Here is a 13,626-nt window from a genome sequence, read left to right as displayed (position 1 = left end):
TTTTCTGTATATGTGGTGCTGGGGAATCGAACCTAGGGCCTCGTGTATCCGAGGCAGGCACTCTTGCCACTAGGCTATATCCCCAGCCCTCAGCTTCTCATTTTTAAAAAAAAAATTAATTTATCTTTTGCCAGTCCTGCGCCTGAGCTCACGGCCTGAACACTGTCCCTGGCTTCTTTTGCCTAAAGCTAGCACTCTACCACTTGAGCCACAGCACCACTTCTGGCTTTTTCTGTATATGTGGTGCTGAGGAATCAAACTCGGGGCTTCATGTATACAAGGCAAACACTCTCCCACTAGGCCATATTCCCAGCCCCACTTACCAGCTTCTCTAAATGGTTGATATAGACATTTTCTGGGAAAAGTTTCTAAAGTTAAAACCAACAAGTACACGTCTTATTTCAAGGTTGGGCTCCTTCTAGGACATACTGGAAAAGCATATGAGTGGTGGTTCCTGCTCAGTCTTTGCAGTTTTTCTAAAATGTTCAATCCTGCATTCCTGAGCTTCCCTCTGCAGTTTTGTGTTAGAGCTGGTGTTAGAGAAGCTTTGTAACTACCCTGGCTCCTGCATATCCAGGAGACTTAGCTGCCATGAGGCGTTGCAGGCTCGTAACTGACCTTGCCACAGCTATATGGTTTGAGATATTAGCAGCTGCTGCCGCTAAGTGCACTACTAACATTACCTCTTTTTTTTTTTGTCTTTTCTTTTTTGGTACTGGGGATTGAACTCAGGACGTTGGACTTGCTAGGCAAGCGCTTTGGCACTGAGCTACATCCCAGCCCCTAACATTACCTCTTTAAAAATAATTCCTTGGGGGGCTGGGAATGTGGCTTTGCCATAAAGTGCTTGCCTAGCATGCATGAAGCCCTGGGTTCAATTCCTCAGCATCACATACACAAAAAAAGCTGGAAGTGGCACTGTGGTTCAAGTGGTAGAGTGCTAGCCTTGAGCAAAAACTAGCCAGGGACAGTGCCAAGCCCTGAGTTCAAGCCCGCCCCAAGACTGGCAAAAAAAAAAAAAAAAAAAAGAAAAAATTTATTCCTTGGATGTGATTGGCTCATGCCTGTAATCCTAGCTACTCAGGTGGCTGAGATGTGAAGATCATGGTTCAAAGCCAGCCTAGGGGGCTGCGAATATGGCCTTGTGGTAGAGTGCTTGCCTCATATACATGAAGCCCTAGGTTCAATTCCTCAGCACCACATATATGGAAAAAGCCAGAAGTGGTACTGTGGCTCAAGTGGTGGAGTGCTAGCCTTGAGCAAAAAGAAGCCAGGGACAGTGCTCAGGCCCTGAGTTCAAAGCCCAGGACTGGCAAAAAAAAAAAAAAAAAAAAAAAAAAACACAACAAAACAAAGAAAGCCAGCCTAGGTATGAAAGTTCTTGAGACTCTTTTCTCCAATTAAGCACCAGAAAAGGAGCAGCATGAGTAAAAAAAGCTGAGCAAGAACATGCGATCTTGAGTTCGGGAAACAGCAAAATTAAAAAAGAAAGTAACAGTCTGTGTTGCTTATGCTATTACATCTTCCAATTACTGTGAAAATTCATACCTGAAAATAAATATACTTCTGAGTATTACTGTTTTTTTCATGCAAAATACAAAATTTTATACAAATACCTTAAGTATAGTACCTTTTGTAATGAATTTCTAAATGGTAAAGTATATTACTTTTAAACTACTTTTTTGCCTACTGGCTTAATTCTTTTCAATAGTCCTGGGGCCTGGGCGCTGTCCCTGCTCTTTATGCTCAAAGCTAGCACTGTATACTTGAGCCAACTGTGCCACTTCTAGCTTTTTCTGGGTAGTTTATTGGAGATAAGAGTCTCACAGACTTTTCTGCCCAGGCTGGCTTTGAATCCCACAGACAAGAGCCATTGGCTCCTGGCTAATTTTTTAAAAATTGTTATTGTAAAGGTGATGTACAAAGGGGTTAGTTATATAAGTCAGGAAGAGAATACATTTCTTTTTGGATAGTGTTACCCCTTTCCTCACTCTCCCAGTTTTCCCCTCCCATCCCACAAGTTCTATAGTTCTTTTTCAGTAGTGTCTAGTGAGTATCATTGCTGCATTTATTCACCTTTTGTCCCTCCATTTCTATGTCTCCCCTTACACTTCCAAAGACAGATAAAGAAGACAAAATAAAAGAGAACAAAAACAGCAACAAAGAAAAATCCTCTTGTTTCCATTACCTGGAGTTTATTTAGAAAAATACTATTTTATATTCTATGGTCAGATGCACAATAGGCACTATGCCGTTGCTAACTCTTCTTTTATGAAATTATTTTATGTAGCTCTCCTTCATATTTCATTTTCAAACCAAATCAACTGAGAAATAAGCAAGACACAGCCAGCTGTATTTAAGATGTGCTTTAGAAACAGAGAGAGAGAGAAAAAGAGAGAGAGAGAGAGAATCAATCCCTGGGGCCCACTCCTGTTAGGCAAGCTCTCCACCACTGAGCTAGCCCAGGAAGAACATTTTATTAGGTCTATTTTAATAGGCAATGTAACGAAATAATTTTTTTTAATATTAGTTCATTCTTACCTGATTCATGTAATAAATTTTCTCCCCATTTTAATATGAAAAATTTCAAACCTACAGTTGGTCTGAACACTAATACTGATACCAGCCAGATTCACCCTCCTAATGTTTGGCTTATTTTTTCTGGGTATTTTTTTTTTTTTTTTTACAAACTATTGGAAATGTCATGACATTTTTAGTGGTTCAGCATGCATGTCAGGAATTGAGAGCATTTTCCTATATAGTCACAGTGACATTATACTTCATTAGAAATGACCCTTTAAAATTTCTAGTCAATATTCAAATTTCCACAGTTCTCAATTTTTTAAAAATGGATCCAAGATACCTGCTTTTTATTGGGTAGATAATTGTATTCTCGAATCTAGAATACCCTTTATATTTCGCATTTTAGTTTCTTGAATTTGTGAAGAGAATAGGCCAGATGTTTTGCTCTCTAAATTTGCCTGGTTACTTACCAGTTTGCTCCACTCTCCTCTAGAAGCAGGGCCGGAAAGCCACAGGCTGGATCCGAGGTGAGTCACACATCTTACCTCCAAGCAGTCTGATGCTAGTGGGTCACACTGATTGTTATCGGGCTGCCCTGTCTCATCTCCAAACAGCTGTGGTGTGTAGTGAGGAAGTATCTTGGTGGGAGGGTGTGAGAGCAAAGTTCCTCAGTAAATGGTTAAGGCAGGAGAGAAAAGAGAAGAGAAAAGGGGAGCGAAGAAGGGAGAAGAGTGGAAAGGGGACAGGAGTAAGAGCAGGTAGAGGACAGAGGAGAGGGGGTACCAGTAATCCTAGCTACTCAGGAGGCTGAGATCTAAGGATCACAGTTCAAAGCAGGAAGTGGAGGTATGGACCAAGTGATAGCGCACTAGTCTTGAGCAAAAAAGCTCAGGGACAGCACCCAGGCCCTGAATTCAAGCCCCAACACACAAAGACATGCTCCTCAGTGGCCTGCTTCCTCCAACTAGGCCTCACCTCCTAATAGTCCATTCGTGAATGAACTCATCAGCAGATAAATTCATTGAAGTTACTACCCTTATTTCCCAGTCATCTCTCAGCAGCTCCACCAGCTGGGGACAGTGCATACAATACATGAATCATTTGCAGGGAAAACTTCATATCCAAAGCATAACAAATCTTAATACAGAAAACCAGAAATGGAAATGGAGATCCTATTTAGGTCTGGTCAACTCTTAACTAGTTAAAGAGTTATTTGATTTATTTCTCAGAGATTAGCAATCCTCAAGTAATGTGTTGTAGGATAGTAGTTCATTTGAAAATTATTATTTTTGCCAGTCCTGGGCCTTGAACTCAGGGCCTGAGCACTGTCCCTCGCTTCTTTTTGCTCAAGGCTAGCACTCTGCCACTTGAGCCACAGCGCCACTTCTGGCCGTTTTCTATATATGTGGTGCTGGGGAATCGAACCTAGAGCTTCATATACAGGAGGCAAGCACTCTTGCCACTAGGCCATATTCCCAGCCCCCGTTTGAGAATTATTATTGGAAGCTTGTCTCAGGGCATCCATTCTTTCTAAATATCTAAAAATCTCCCAGTTACTGAATTATACTCAAATATGAGAACTCCATACCCAAGCACAAAGCATCACAATAGAGTCCTGGCTCTTGTGCTTTCTGCTATTTTGTCATCTCATCAGGACTTTAAAGGGCTTACTTTAAAAGGTAATTTGAGGGGCTGGGAATATGGCCTAGTGGTAAGAGTACTTGCCTCGCAAACATGAAGCCCTGGGTTCGACTCCTTAGCACCACATAAACAGAAAAAGCTGGAAGTGGCTCCGTGGCTCAAGAGGTAGTGTACTAGCCTTGAGCAAAAAGAAGCCAGGGATAGTGCTCAGGCCCTGAGTCTAATCTCCAGGACTGGCAATAAATAAAGAAAGAAAAGAAAAGGTAATTTGAGCACATCATCCTAACAATAAAATTAAAATGTTAAAAAAGGTAATATGAAATAAAAGAGATTGTCTTCTATTCCTAAAAGTTGGACCCATATTTAAATCAGTTATTTTTTCATGAAACATAATATTCACAGTACTGGAGTTTAAAGTCAGTATCTTTTGCTTTTGAAGCAAACTCTATACTAGTTGAGCCATGCCTCTTAGCCTTTACATTGGTTCTGATTTATTTGCTATATTCTTATCTCAAGGACAAGAGATTACTTCTTTCTTTAATATATATATATATATATATATGCACAGATATATTTTATTATTGTTATTTTTGCCAGTCCTGGGGCTTGAACACAGGGCCTTGGCACTGTCCCTGAATTCCATTTGCTCAGGGATGGTACTCTATCACTTGAGCCACGGCCCCACTTCTGGCCTTTTCTGTTTATGTAGTACTGAGGAATTGAACCCAGGGCTTCATGCATGCTAGGCATGTACCCTTACCACATTGCTGTTGTTGGTTGTGGTGCTTGAACTCAGGGCCTGGTGCTGTCCCTGAGCCTCTTTGTGCTCAAGGCTAGCTCTCTACCACTTGAGCCATAACACTACTTTCAGTTTTTGAGTGGTTAATTGGAGATAAGAGTCTCACAGGGACTTTCTGCCTGGGTTGGCTTTGAACCACGCTTCTCAGATCTCAGCCTCCTGAGTGAAAGGATTACAGGCATGAGCCACTGGTATCCAGCTGTTTTTTTTTTTTTTTAATTTTCTTACAATATTGGGGTTTGAACTTAGGCTCTTCCACTTAAGTTACCACCCGAGATGTATCTTGTTTTTTTAATATATTATTTTTTGTTTATTTATTTATTTTTGCCAGTCCTAGGGCTTGGACTCAGGGCCTGAACACTGTCCCTGGCTTCTTTTTGTTCAAAGCTAGCACTTTGCCACTTGAGCCAGAGCGCCACTTCTAGCCGTTCTCTGTATTTGTGGTGCTGGGGAATTGAACCCAGGGCTTCATGTATACAAGGCAAGCACTCTTGCCACTAAGCCATATCCTCAGCCCCCCGAGATGTATCTTGTAAGTAAGCAAACTGTCACAGCTTTTGGTACTTTATCTGGACCTTTCCTTCTTATCTCCTCTCAGTGTTGGAACAGGAAAGGACAGTACAGATCTATCTATATGGAGAGTTATAGAGAGATATAGATAGATGTAAATAATATATCAATGGCTCACTTATATTCTCAGCTCTCACCATAATGTTCCTCTGCCTGTTGAGGTCTAGAATGTCACCATCCACACAAATGAGAAAAAAATAATAAAGATAACTAATGCTATTTGCTTTTTTATGTTTTAATTAGGTTAAATCACAGGTTGTTTTCAGCATTTTTGATAATTTTAAATAAACCTAACACTTTTAAGATCCTGCAGCCCAAAAGTACAATTTGGAGATTTGAGTAAGTGTCACGAGTGGGAAAGTTAAGTGTTTATGAAGCATACTACCTTGAAGAACCAGGTTGATGCCAGAATGATAGTATAATGGAGAAAAAAGTAAGAAGAGTTAAGTTTTTTTTTTTTTAGGAGGAAGGCTTTGAGAGGAGAACAGATAATTCAGGGTATAGTAAGACACATCTAAGGAGATGGATGTAGGAGATATTGGAGCAAAAGTAATTGAGTATTTAGGACACATCTAAGGAGAAAAGGCTGGTAGATAGGTGGAAATGTAGTTATATATAGAAAGATGGATTGTTGGCCAGTAGGTGGCACCCGTGAGAATGTGGAAGAGGCTCCAAGTCTAAGGACTAAGAAGTGGACTATGCAAAGAAAATTGGGATGGAGTCTGTATATGGAAATTAGGTATGATTCCTTAGTATAAAAAATTAACATGATCTATGTAGCCCTTAAAGATCATGTTTCAAATATGACTTAGTTGCATGTCAGTGTGTTAGGCAAGAGTTAATGGTTTGTGTATTTCCTCATCAGATAGAAAACTGTATTTTTGGGTGAATATGTGGTCTATCACTTGAAAGTACTGTGGAAGTAGACCAAGTTTATATTTTTAAATTTTTCTTTCCTTTGAGGTGTACTGATCTTGGTGGTCTGTGTTGTAAAGTATGCTGTACTTAACCAATGCACTCTGTGGCCAGCCATTGGTTGTTACAGTATTAGTTTGCTATAGCACGCCCCCTGGGCCCCCCTCTGCCTGCCGCAGTGTCCAGTCCCAGAATCATTAGAACTAAAGCCTCACAGGGGACTATTCCAGTGTGAAACAAACCCCAGACCACCCTGGAAGGGAAGGAGAGCTGTCCTGCCTGGTCTGGCAGTGGAATCCTGAAAGCCTCATTGAATGCGCTATTTGTATCAGTCTGATCTCCCATATGCAGAGTTCATTGTGAATCTAGTGGTAAAGAATCAGGCTCAACCTCCTGAGTAGCTGGGAATATAGGCGTGAGCCACTGGCACCTGGCTAAGAATCAAGCCTTTTATAACCTAGTACTTCAAAAATGGGCTCTTGTTTTAATATGGAATTAAAAGGGATTTCTGGCAGTATATATGAGTAGTTCTTAAGTTAAATGCACATTTCAGAATACATTGAAATAAATGTAGAAAACGTTAAATATTTTTCTTCACAAATATAAAATCTCAATATTTCATATTTCTACTCTTATTTAAAGTATTTTTAAAGAATGCCATTGATGGGGCTGGGGATATGGCCTAGTGGCGAGAGAGCTTGCCTCGTATACATGAGGCCCTGGGTTCGATTCCCCAGCACCACATATACAGAAAACGGCCAGAAGTGGCGCTGTGGCTCAAGTGGCAGAGTGCTAGCCTTGAGCAAAAAGAAGCCAGGGACAGTGCTCAGGCCCTGAGTCCAAGGCCCAGGACTAGCCAAAAAAAAAAAAAGAATGCCATTGTTTTACTAGTTTCCATGAGCTGAAGTCCCCTGCCAATACAGAGATGTGTTCAGTATTTTTTCAGGTTTATCCCATTGCTCATAGAATGCTTAAACTTTTCTTTTTTTTTTTTGTCAGTTGTGGGGCTTGAACTCTGGGCCTGGGCACTGTCCCTGAGCTCTTCAGCTCAAGGCTAGTGCTCTACCACTTGAGCCACAGCACCACTTCTGGTTTTCTGGTGGTTAATTGGAGATAAGAGTCTTACGGACTTTCCTGGCTGGGCTGGCTTTGAACCGAGATCCTCAGATCTCTACCTCCTGAATAGCTAGGATTACAAGCAACAGCTACAGGCAGCTGGCTTGAACCCTTTAACTCTTTAAGGCATGAAAACAGGATCAGTTATGCATTGATTTATTCAGTGATTATTTTTAATGACTAATGAGACAGAGTCAAAGTTCAGTAAAAAAAAAAAATTTTTTTTCTTTCAAAAATTGTGTTGAAGCCAGATACCCAGTGGCTCACACCTGTAATCCTAGCCACTCAGGAGGCTGAGATCTGAGGGTTGTGGTTTGAAGCTAGCCTGGGCAGGAAAGTCTATGAGACTCTTTATTTCCAATTAAATCACAGAAAAGGCTGGAAGTGGTGCTGTGGCTATCATGGTAGAGTGCTGGCCTTGAGCCAAAGTTGTTCAGGGACAGTGCCCAGGCCCAGAGTTCAAGCTTCAGGACTGACAAAAAGAAAAAAAAGTTGTATTGAATAAAAATAGCCAATTTAAAACATGTAAATGTGATGTTATTTTAATAAATTGTTAATGATAAAAATAAAATTTTATTTATGCTTGTTTATTTAAATCAGAAAATCTCAAGTAAAAGCTGGGTACTTGGTAGCTCATACCTGTAATGATAGCTATTCAGGAGGCTGAGGTCTGAGGATCATGGTTCAAACCCAGCCCAGGCAGGAAAGTCAATGAGACCATTATCTCCAGTTAACCATCTGAAAACTCAAAGTGGCACTGTGGCTCAAAATGGTAGAGCACTAGCCTTGGGCAAAAAAAAGCTCAGGGACAGCACCCAGGCTCTGAGTTCAAACCCCATGACCACCAAAAAGGAAAAAAAAATCTCACGCAAGTATCTGTTAAATCTGGGTATATCATATTTTTGCTACACTTTTCCCTGCATCTTCTTTGTACGTTTGAAGTTTTCGGTTTTTTGGCGGTTTTGGAACTTGAACTCTCAGGATCTGGGTGCTGTTTTAGAGCTTTTTTGCTCAAGGCAAGCACTCTACCACGTTGAGCCACTTTGCCACTTCTGGTTTTCTGGTGATTAATTGGTGATAGGAGTCTCCTGCTCAGGCTGGCTTCAAACCACAATCCTCAGATCTCAGCCTCCTAGAAGCTAGGATTACAGGTGTGAGATACCAGTGCCTGGCCAAAGTAGTTTTAATTAAGCATTTAAATTTTAATTTGGTTGATGAGGAGAGTCTAAAGGGAAGTGACACGTACTATGACCTGAATAATAGGAGAAGTTACTCAGGCAAAAAAGGTGAGTGCCGGGCTTCGCTCTGCCCCCCCATCCACGTGGGGGATCCTGGGCTTCTTTGTCCCTTCCATGTGTGGTCCTCTACTGCCCTCTCACATCCCCATGGGCAGTAGGGAAATAACTGCGGGAGCGGAGTCCACGGGTAGCCTCAGGTGACACATAGTTGCGAGACCCCCGTGCCCATCAGCCAAGGAAGACAAGGGCACGTGGGTGTCCCAGCCTCAGGGGCGTTCTGGTTTATTCAAGGGAGGGGCCAACAGTTTATACCCCCTGAGGCATGCAGGAGAGGGGCTACTGGATCTTAACGATTGGCTAAAGGACTGTCCATCAGGTGATGTCACGGAACTTCCTCTATGGGCGGAGACCACAGCCCCCCAAGGACCGAGTCTCCGCCATTACACACATGGCCCAGCTAAGAGGCAGGGGCTGCTTTGCTTCTCTTCCAGTTGAAGCCGGAAGGTGGGAGTGACTACCTTCCACACTGTCCCAGGGCTGGGGGAAGGGCAGCGTGCCGGGACCTCTCACCGCCTTTCCCCCTTCAAGGCCAAACCAAATCCCCAACAGGTGAGGAAAAAATAATTCAGGCACAGAAATAACTACTGTTTTGTCCCAAGTCAGAAAGTTGGCTTGTTCCTGAACAAAATCCATTTTAGCCTGCTTGGTTGGAAAACCAACAGGTATTCTGGTAGCTACCATAGCATAACTGGTAAAGTGGTCATTTAGTCTCAGAATACTTAAATTTAAGGAAGCTCATTACTTTTAAAGTCCTCTAATCCTTCCACATAGCATTTTCTAGTGTCGGACCTTCAGACTGATGGGGTAAAACCAGAAGGCATTCAAGTCCCAGTCTCAGACCTAAAAATGAAAGGTTCCTATTGCTGCTATAACCAATGACTGGACTCGAGGTGACTTGAAACAATACACGTGAATTCCTTATACTGAAGGTCAGATGTCCAAAGTGGATGCTACTGGGCTTCAGTCAAGATGCCAGCAGGCTGCACAGTCACTTGGAGGCACAAGAGATTTCCTTTCTTTTCCAGTTTCTAGAGCCCTCCTACCTTTCCTGGCTTTTCACCTCCGTCTTACAAACCAACAATGCCATCTCTTTCCGCCCTTCTCTTCCTACTAACATCTCCCTAGGTCTTCTGCCTCCCTCCCTCACCTACTTTTAAAGACAATGGAGACTACATTGGGTCTCCCTGGATAATCTAGGATAATCTTCCTATTTTAAGGCCAGCTTTAAATTGGCTAGCAACTTTAATTCCACCTGCAACCTCAATTCCCTTGTACCATGTAACTTAACATATTGCCAGGCCCCAGAGCTTAAGGTATGAATATGTTTGGTGTACTATTTATTTTTTCCTTGACATATCTCTGTTAAATTCTGAAGTCATATGTGGTAGCCAGGGCTTGGAGATCATTCCAAAGCCTGGCCAAAGCTCTGAACTGTCAGTAGGCCCAATAATCAGATTTGAATTTAAAAAGAACTATTGAGTGGTTGATACACATTTTCTAATTGTCTTGCTAGCATAAAATATACATGGTAAATTCAGGAAAGGAGCAATTCAATTAGCAGTTTTAATTACATTGTGGTACAGAGCTTGTTAAAATACTAGATTTTATTTGTTATTTTTATACTAAAATGTATTTGACTAAATTTCACACTTAAACAAGTTTCAAGTTTGATGGGTTTTTTTCTTTTTTAGAATGATCTTTAGTTGTGCAAAAGTGTTACATTGTATTCATAAACTGCTTTGTGAAATGGTATCTTGATCAATGTCACCCCTTTCAGCATTCTCACCCATCCCTCCCTCAAGTTTGCTTTTCACTTTTTATTTTTATTACAGAGTTCTACTTGTGGATGCTCCTGTTAATATGGAGAAGATTGAAGAACTATTTGCTAACATGCATATTGTTAAACGCTCCTCAGAACCTAAAGAACCCACTTACCTGCTTGGCATAGACACATCCAATACTGGACAAGCAGGAAAAGGAAGCATAGTAGCTGTTTTATGTTCTAATGGATCAATAAGAATATATGATAAGGAAACACTAAACATACTACGTGAATTTATTGGGCATCCAGGGCTTCTTAATGGAGTCAAATTTGCAAATTCCTGTGACAATGTATATTCAGCAAGTACTGATGGCACCGTAAAATGTTGGGATGTTCGATTAGCCAGTGAAAAACCCATCCAGCTGTTCAAGGGTTACCCTTCTAATGCTTTTATCAGTTTTGATATCAACTGTAAGGATCATGTCATTTGTGCTGGGACAGAAAAAGTTGACGATGATGCACTGTTGGTGTTTTGGGATGCAAGAATGAATTCTCAGGATCTATCTACTGCTAGAGACCCACTGGGTGCATATTCAGAGACACACAGCGATGACATCACTCAAGTACGTTTCCATCCCAGCAATCCTAACATGCTTGTCTCCGGCTCCACTGATGGCTTGGTAAATGTATTTGATATTAGTGTTGATAATGAAGAGGATGCTCTGCTCACAACCTGTAACTCAGTTTCATCGGTAAGCTGTATCGGTTGGTCTGGCAAAGATTATAAACAGATTTACTGTATGACACATGATGAAGGATTTTGTTGGTGGGATTTAAATCACTTGGACTCTGATGAACCAATTACACAATTGAGCATCCAAGATGTCAGAGAAATCCTTAACGTGAAAGAAAATAATTTGGATTATTTGATTGGTGGCCTGTATCATGAAAAGATGGACAAATTGTTTGTTATTGGAGGAGCAAACACAGGAAGGATTTGCTTCCTGAGTTGTACCCAATCAGGACTGACCCACATGGCCAGCCTTCAGGGAGGACATACTGCCACTGTTCGTTCCTTCTGTTGGAACATGCAGGATGATGCTTTCCTGACTGGGGGAGAAGATGCACAGTTGCTACTCTGGAAACCTGGAACTGGAAACCTGGAGAAGGCCTTCACAAAGAAAGACAGCATGAAAATAGCATCCTCTGTGCATCAGCGGGTTCGCGTCCACAGTAACGAGTCCTGTAAGAGAAAGAAAAAGTGACGCTACATTGACTTTAGAGTGTCAAGTACTGTGTTGTGCTTTTGGTGTACTACCTATGGTAGATACAGTCAAAGCTATATATTATGAAAACCAAATCAGTTAGCAAGCAATCCTAGAGAAGTGTTGAGAATGTTTTAACTCAGGTTTTATGTATATATGAAAATATTTTTAGGGCTGGGAATATGGCCTAGTGGCAAGAGTGCTTGCCTCGTATACATGAAGCCCTGGGTTCAATTCCTCAGCACCAAATAAACTGAAAAAGCTGGAAGTGGCGCTGTGGCCCAAATGGCAGAGTGCTAGCCTTGAGCACAAAGAAGCCAGGGACAGTGCTCAGGCCCTGAGTCCAAGCCCCAGGACTGGCAAAAAAAGAATAAGAATGACAGCAATGAGTGAAAAAGCCAAGTGAGAGCTCGGGATCCTGAGTTCAAACCCTAGTAGCAGCACATGCACAAAAAATAAATAGATAAGCCACTGTGTAACATACTCAAAATATACAATGCTCTCTGTGTGTGTATGTGTGTGTATGTGTGTGTGTATGCATGGTACATGGGCCTCACACATGCTAAGTACGTACTCTCACCACTGAACTACACCCTAGCCCTACTGCCTGGTTTTGGAAGTCATGTGAAGTGTGAGCGGTTGTTATCAGTTAGGTAGTTGGAAAAAGCCAAAATAATATTTTATGATGTAAGAGCATTATTTATAGTAACCAAAAGGTGGAGGTGATCCGAGTTTCTGTCAGTAGAAGAATGGATAAATAAAATGGATATAGCCAGCCCCTGAGATGAAATACTTATGTGTTAGAACTTTGATGGATCTTGAAAACATATATATGCAAATAGATGAAAAAGACTACATATTGTGTGGTTCCACTTATATGAAATGCTAACAGTACAATGCACAGGGAAAAAACATACGTTAGTGGTAGCCTAAGGGCCAGAAGGGGGTTGGAGGGTGATGCCTTGTTTATTTCATCTAATATGTCTTCTACCTTTACCTGTATTGTTGCAATGACAGAATTTCCTTTTTTTTTTTCATGGCTGGATAGCACTTGGTCATGTATATACATTTTTTTAATCCATTCATGAGTTGATGGACACTATTCACTATTGTGAACAGTGCTACAATAATCATAAAAGCGCACATATCTTACATATACTGATACTATTTCCTTTGGAGATATACACAGAAGTGAGATTCCTGGATTATATGTCAACGCTTTGCCTTTTCTTATCTTACCCTTCTCCTTTATTATTAAGCCTCCCAGCCTAGTACTTTGGGGATATAGATTACTTTGGCTTTTTTTTTTTTCTGCCAGTCCTAGGGCTTGAACTCAGGGCCTGAGCACTGTTCCTGGCTTTTTTTTTTTCTCAAGGCTTGAACCACAGTGACACCTCTGGCTTTTCCTATATGTGGTGCTGAGGACTGGAACCCAGGGTTTGCTTGTATATGAGGCAAGCAGCTCTACCACTAAGCCATAGTACCAGCCCTATCACTTCCAGCTTTTTCTGTTTATGTGGTGCTGAGGAATCAAACCCAGGGCTTCATGCATGCTTGGAAAGCACTCTACCACTAAGCCACATTCCCAGCCCTTGGTTTTTTTTTTTTTTTTTTTTTTTTTTTGCCAGTCCTGGGCCTTGGACTCAGGGCCTGAGCACTGTCCCTGGCTTCTTTTTGCTCAAGGCTAGCACTCTGCCACTTGAGTCACAGCGCCACTTCTGGCCATTTTCTGTATAT

At 41.5% G+C, this 13,626-nt stretch overlaps 1 protein-coding gene across 1 annotated transcript; it reads left to right on the top strand.

Moving 5' to 3' along the window:
- Positions 1-10,695: 10,695 nt before the first annotated feature.
- Wdr89 (WD repeat domain 89) lies at positions 10,696-12,054 on the top strand. The gene has a single exon (XM_048362109.1). It carries the CDS (start codon positions 10,723-10,725, stop codon positions 11,887-11,889), a length of 1,167 nt encoding a protein of 388 aa, XP_048218066.1. The 5' UTR covers positions 10,696-10,722; the 3' UTR covers positions 11,890-12,054.
- Positions 12,055-13,626: the final 1,572 nt, after the last annotated feature.

The sequence above is a fragment of the Perognathus longimembris genome, chromosome 14 (assembly GCF_023159225.1).
Source record: "Perognathus longimembris pacificus isolate PPM17 chromosome 14, ASM2315922v1, whole genome shotgun sequence".
Lineage (NCBI taxonomy): Eukaryota > Metazoa > Chordata > Mammalia > Rodentia > Heteromyidae > Perognathus > Perognathus longimembris.
Note: the sequence above shows the minus strand (reverse complement) of the source record. Positions and strands in the feature narration are given on the sequence as shown.

Bases quoted from the DNA above. Each gene is read 5' to 3' on its own strand.
- Wdr89 (XM_048362109.1), top strand. From the start codon at position 10,723: ATGGAGAAGATTGAAGAACTATTTGCTAACATGCATATTGTTAAACGC.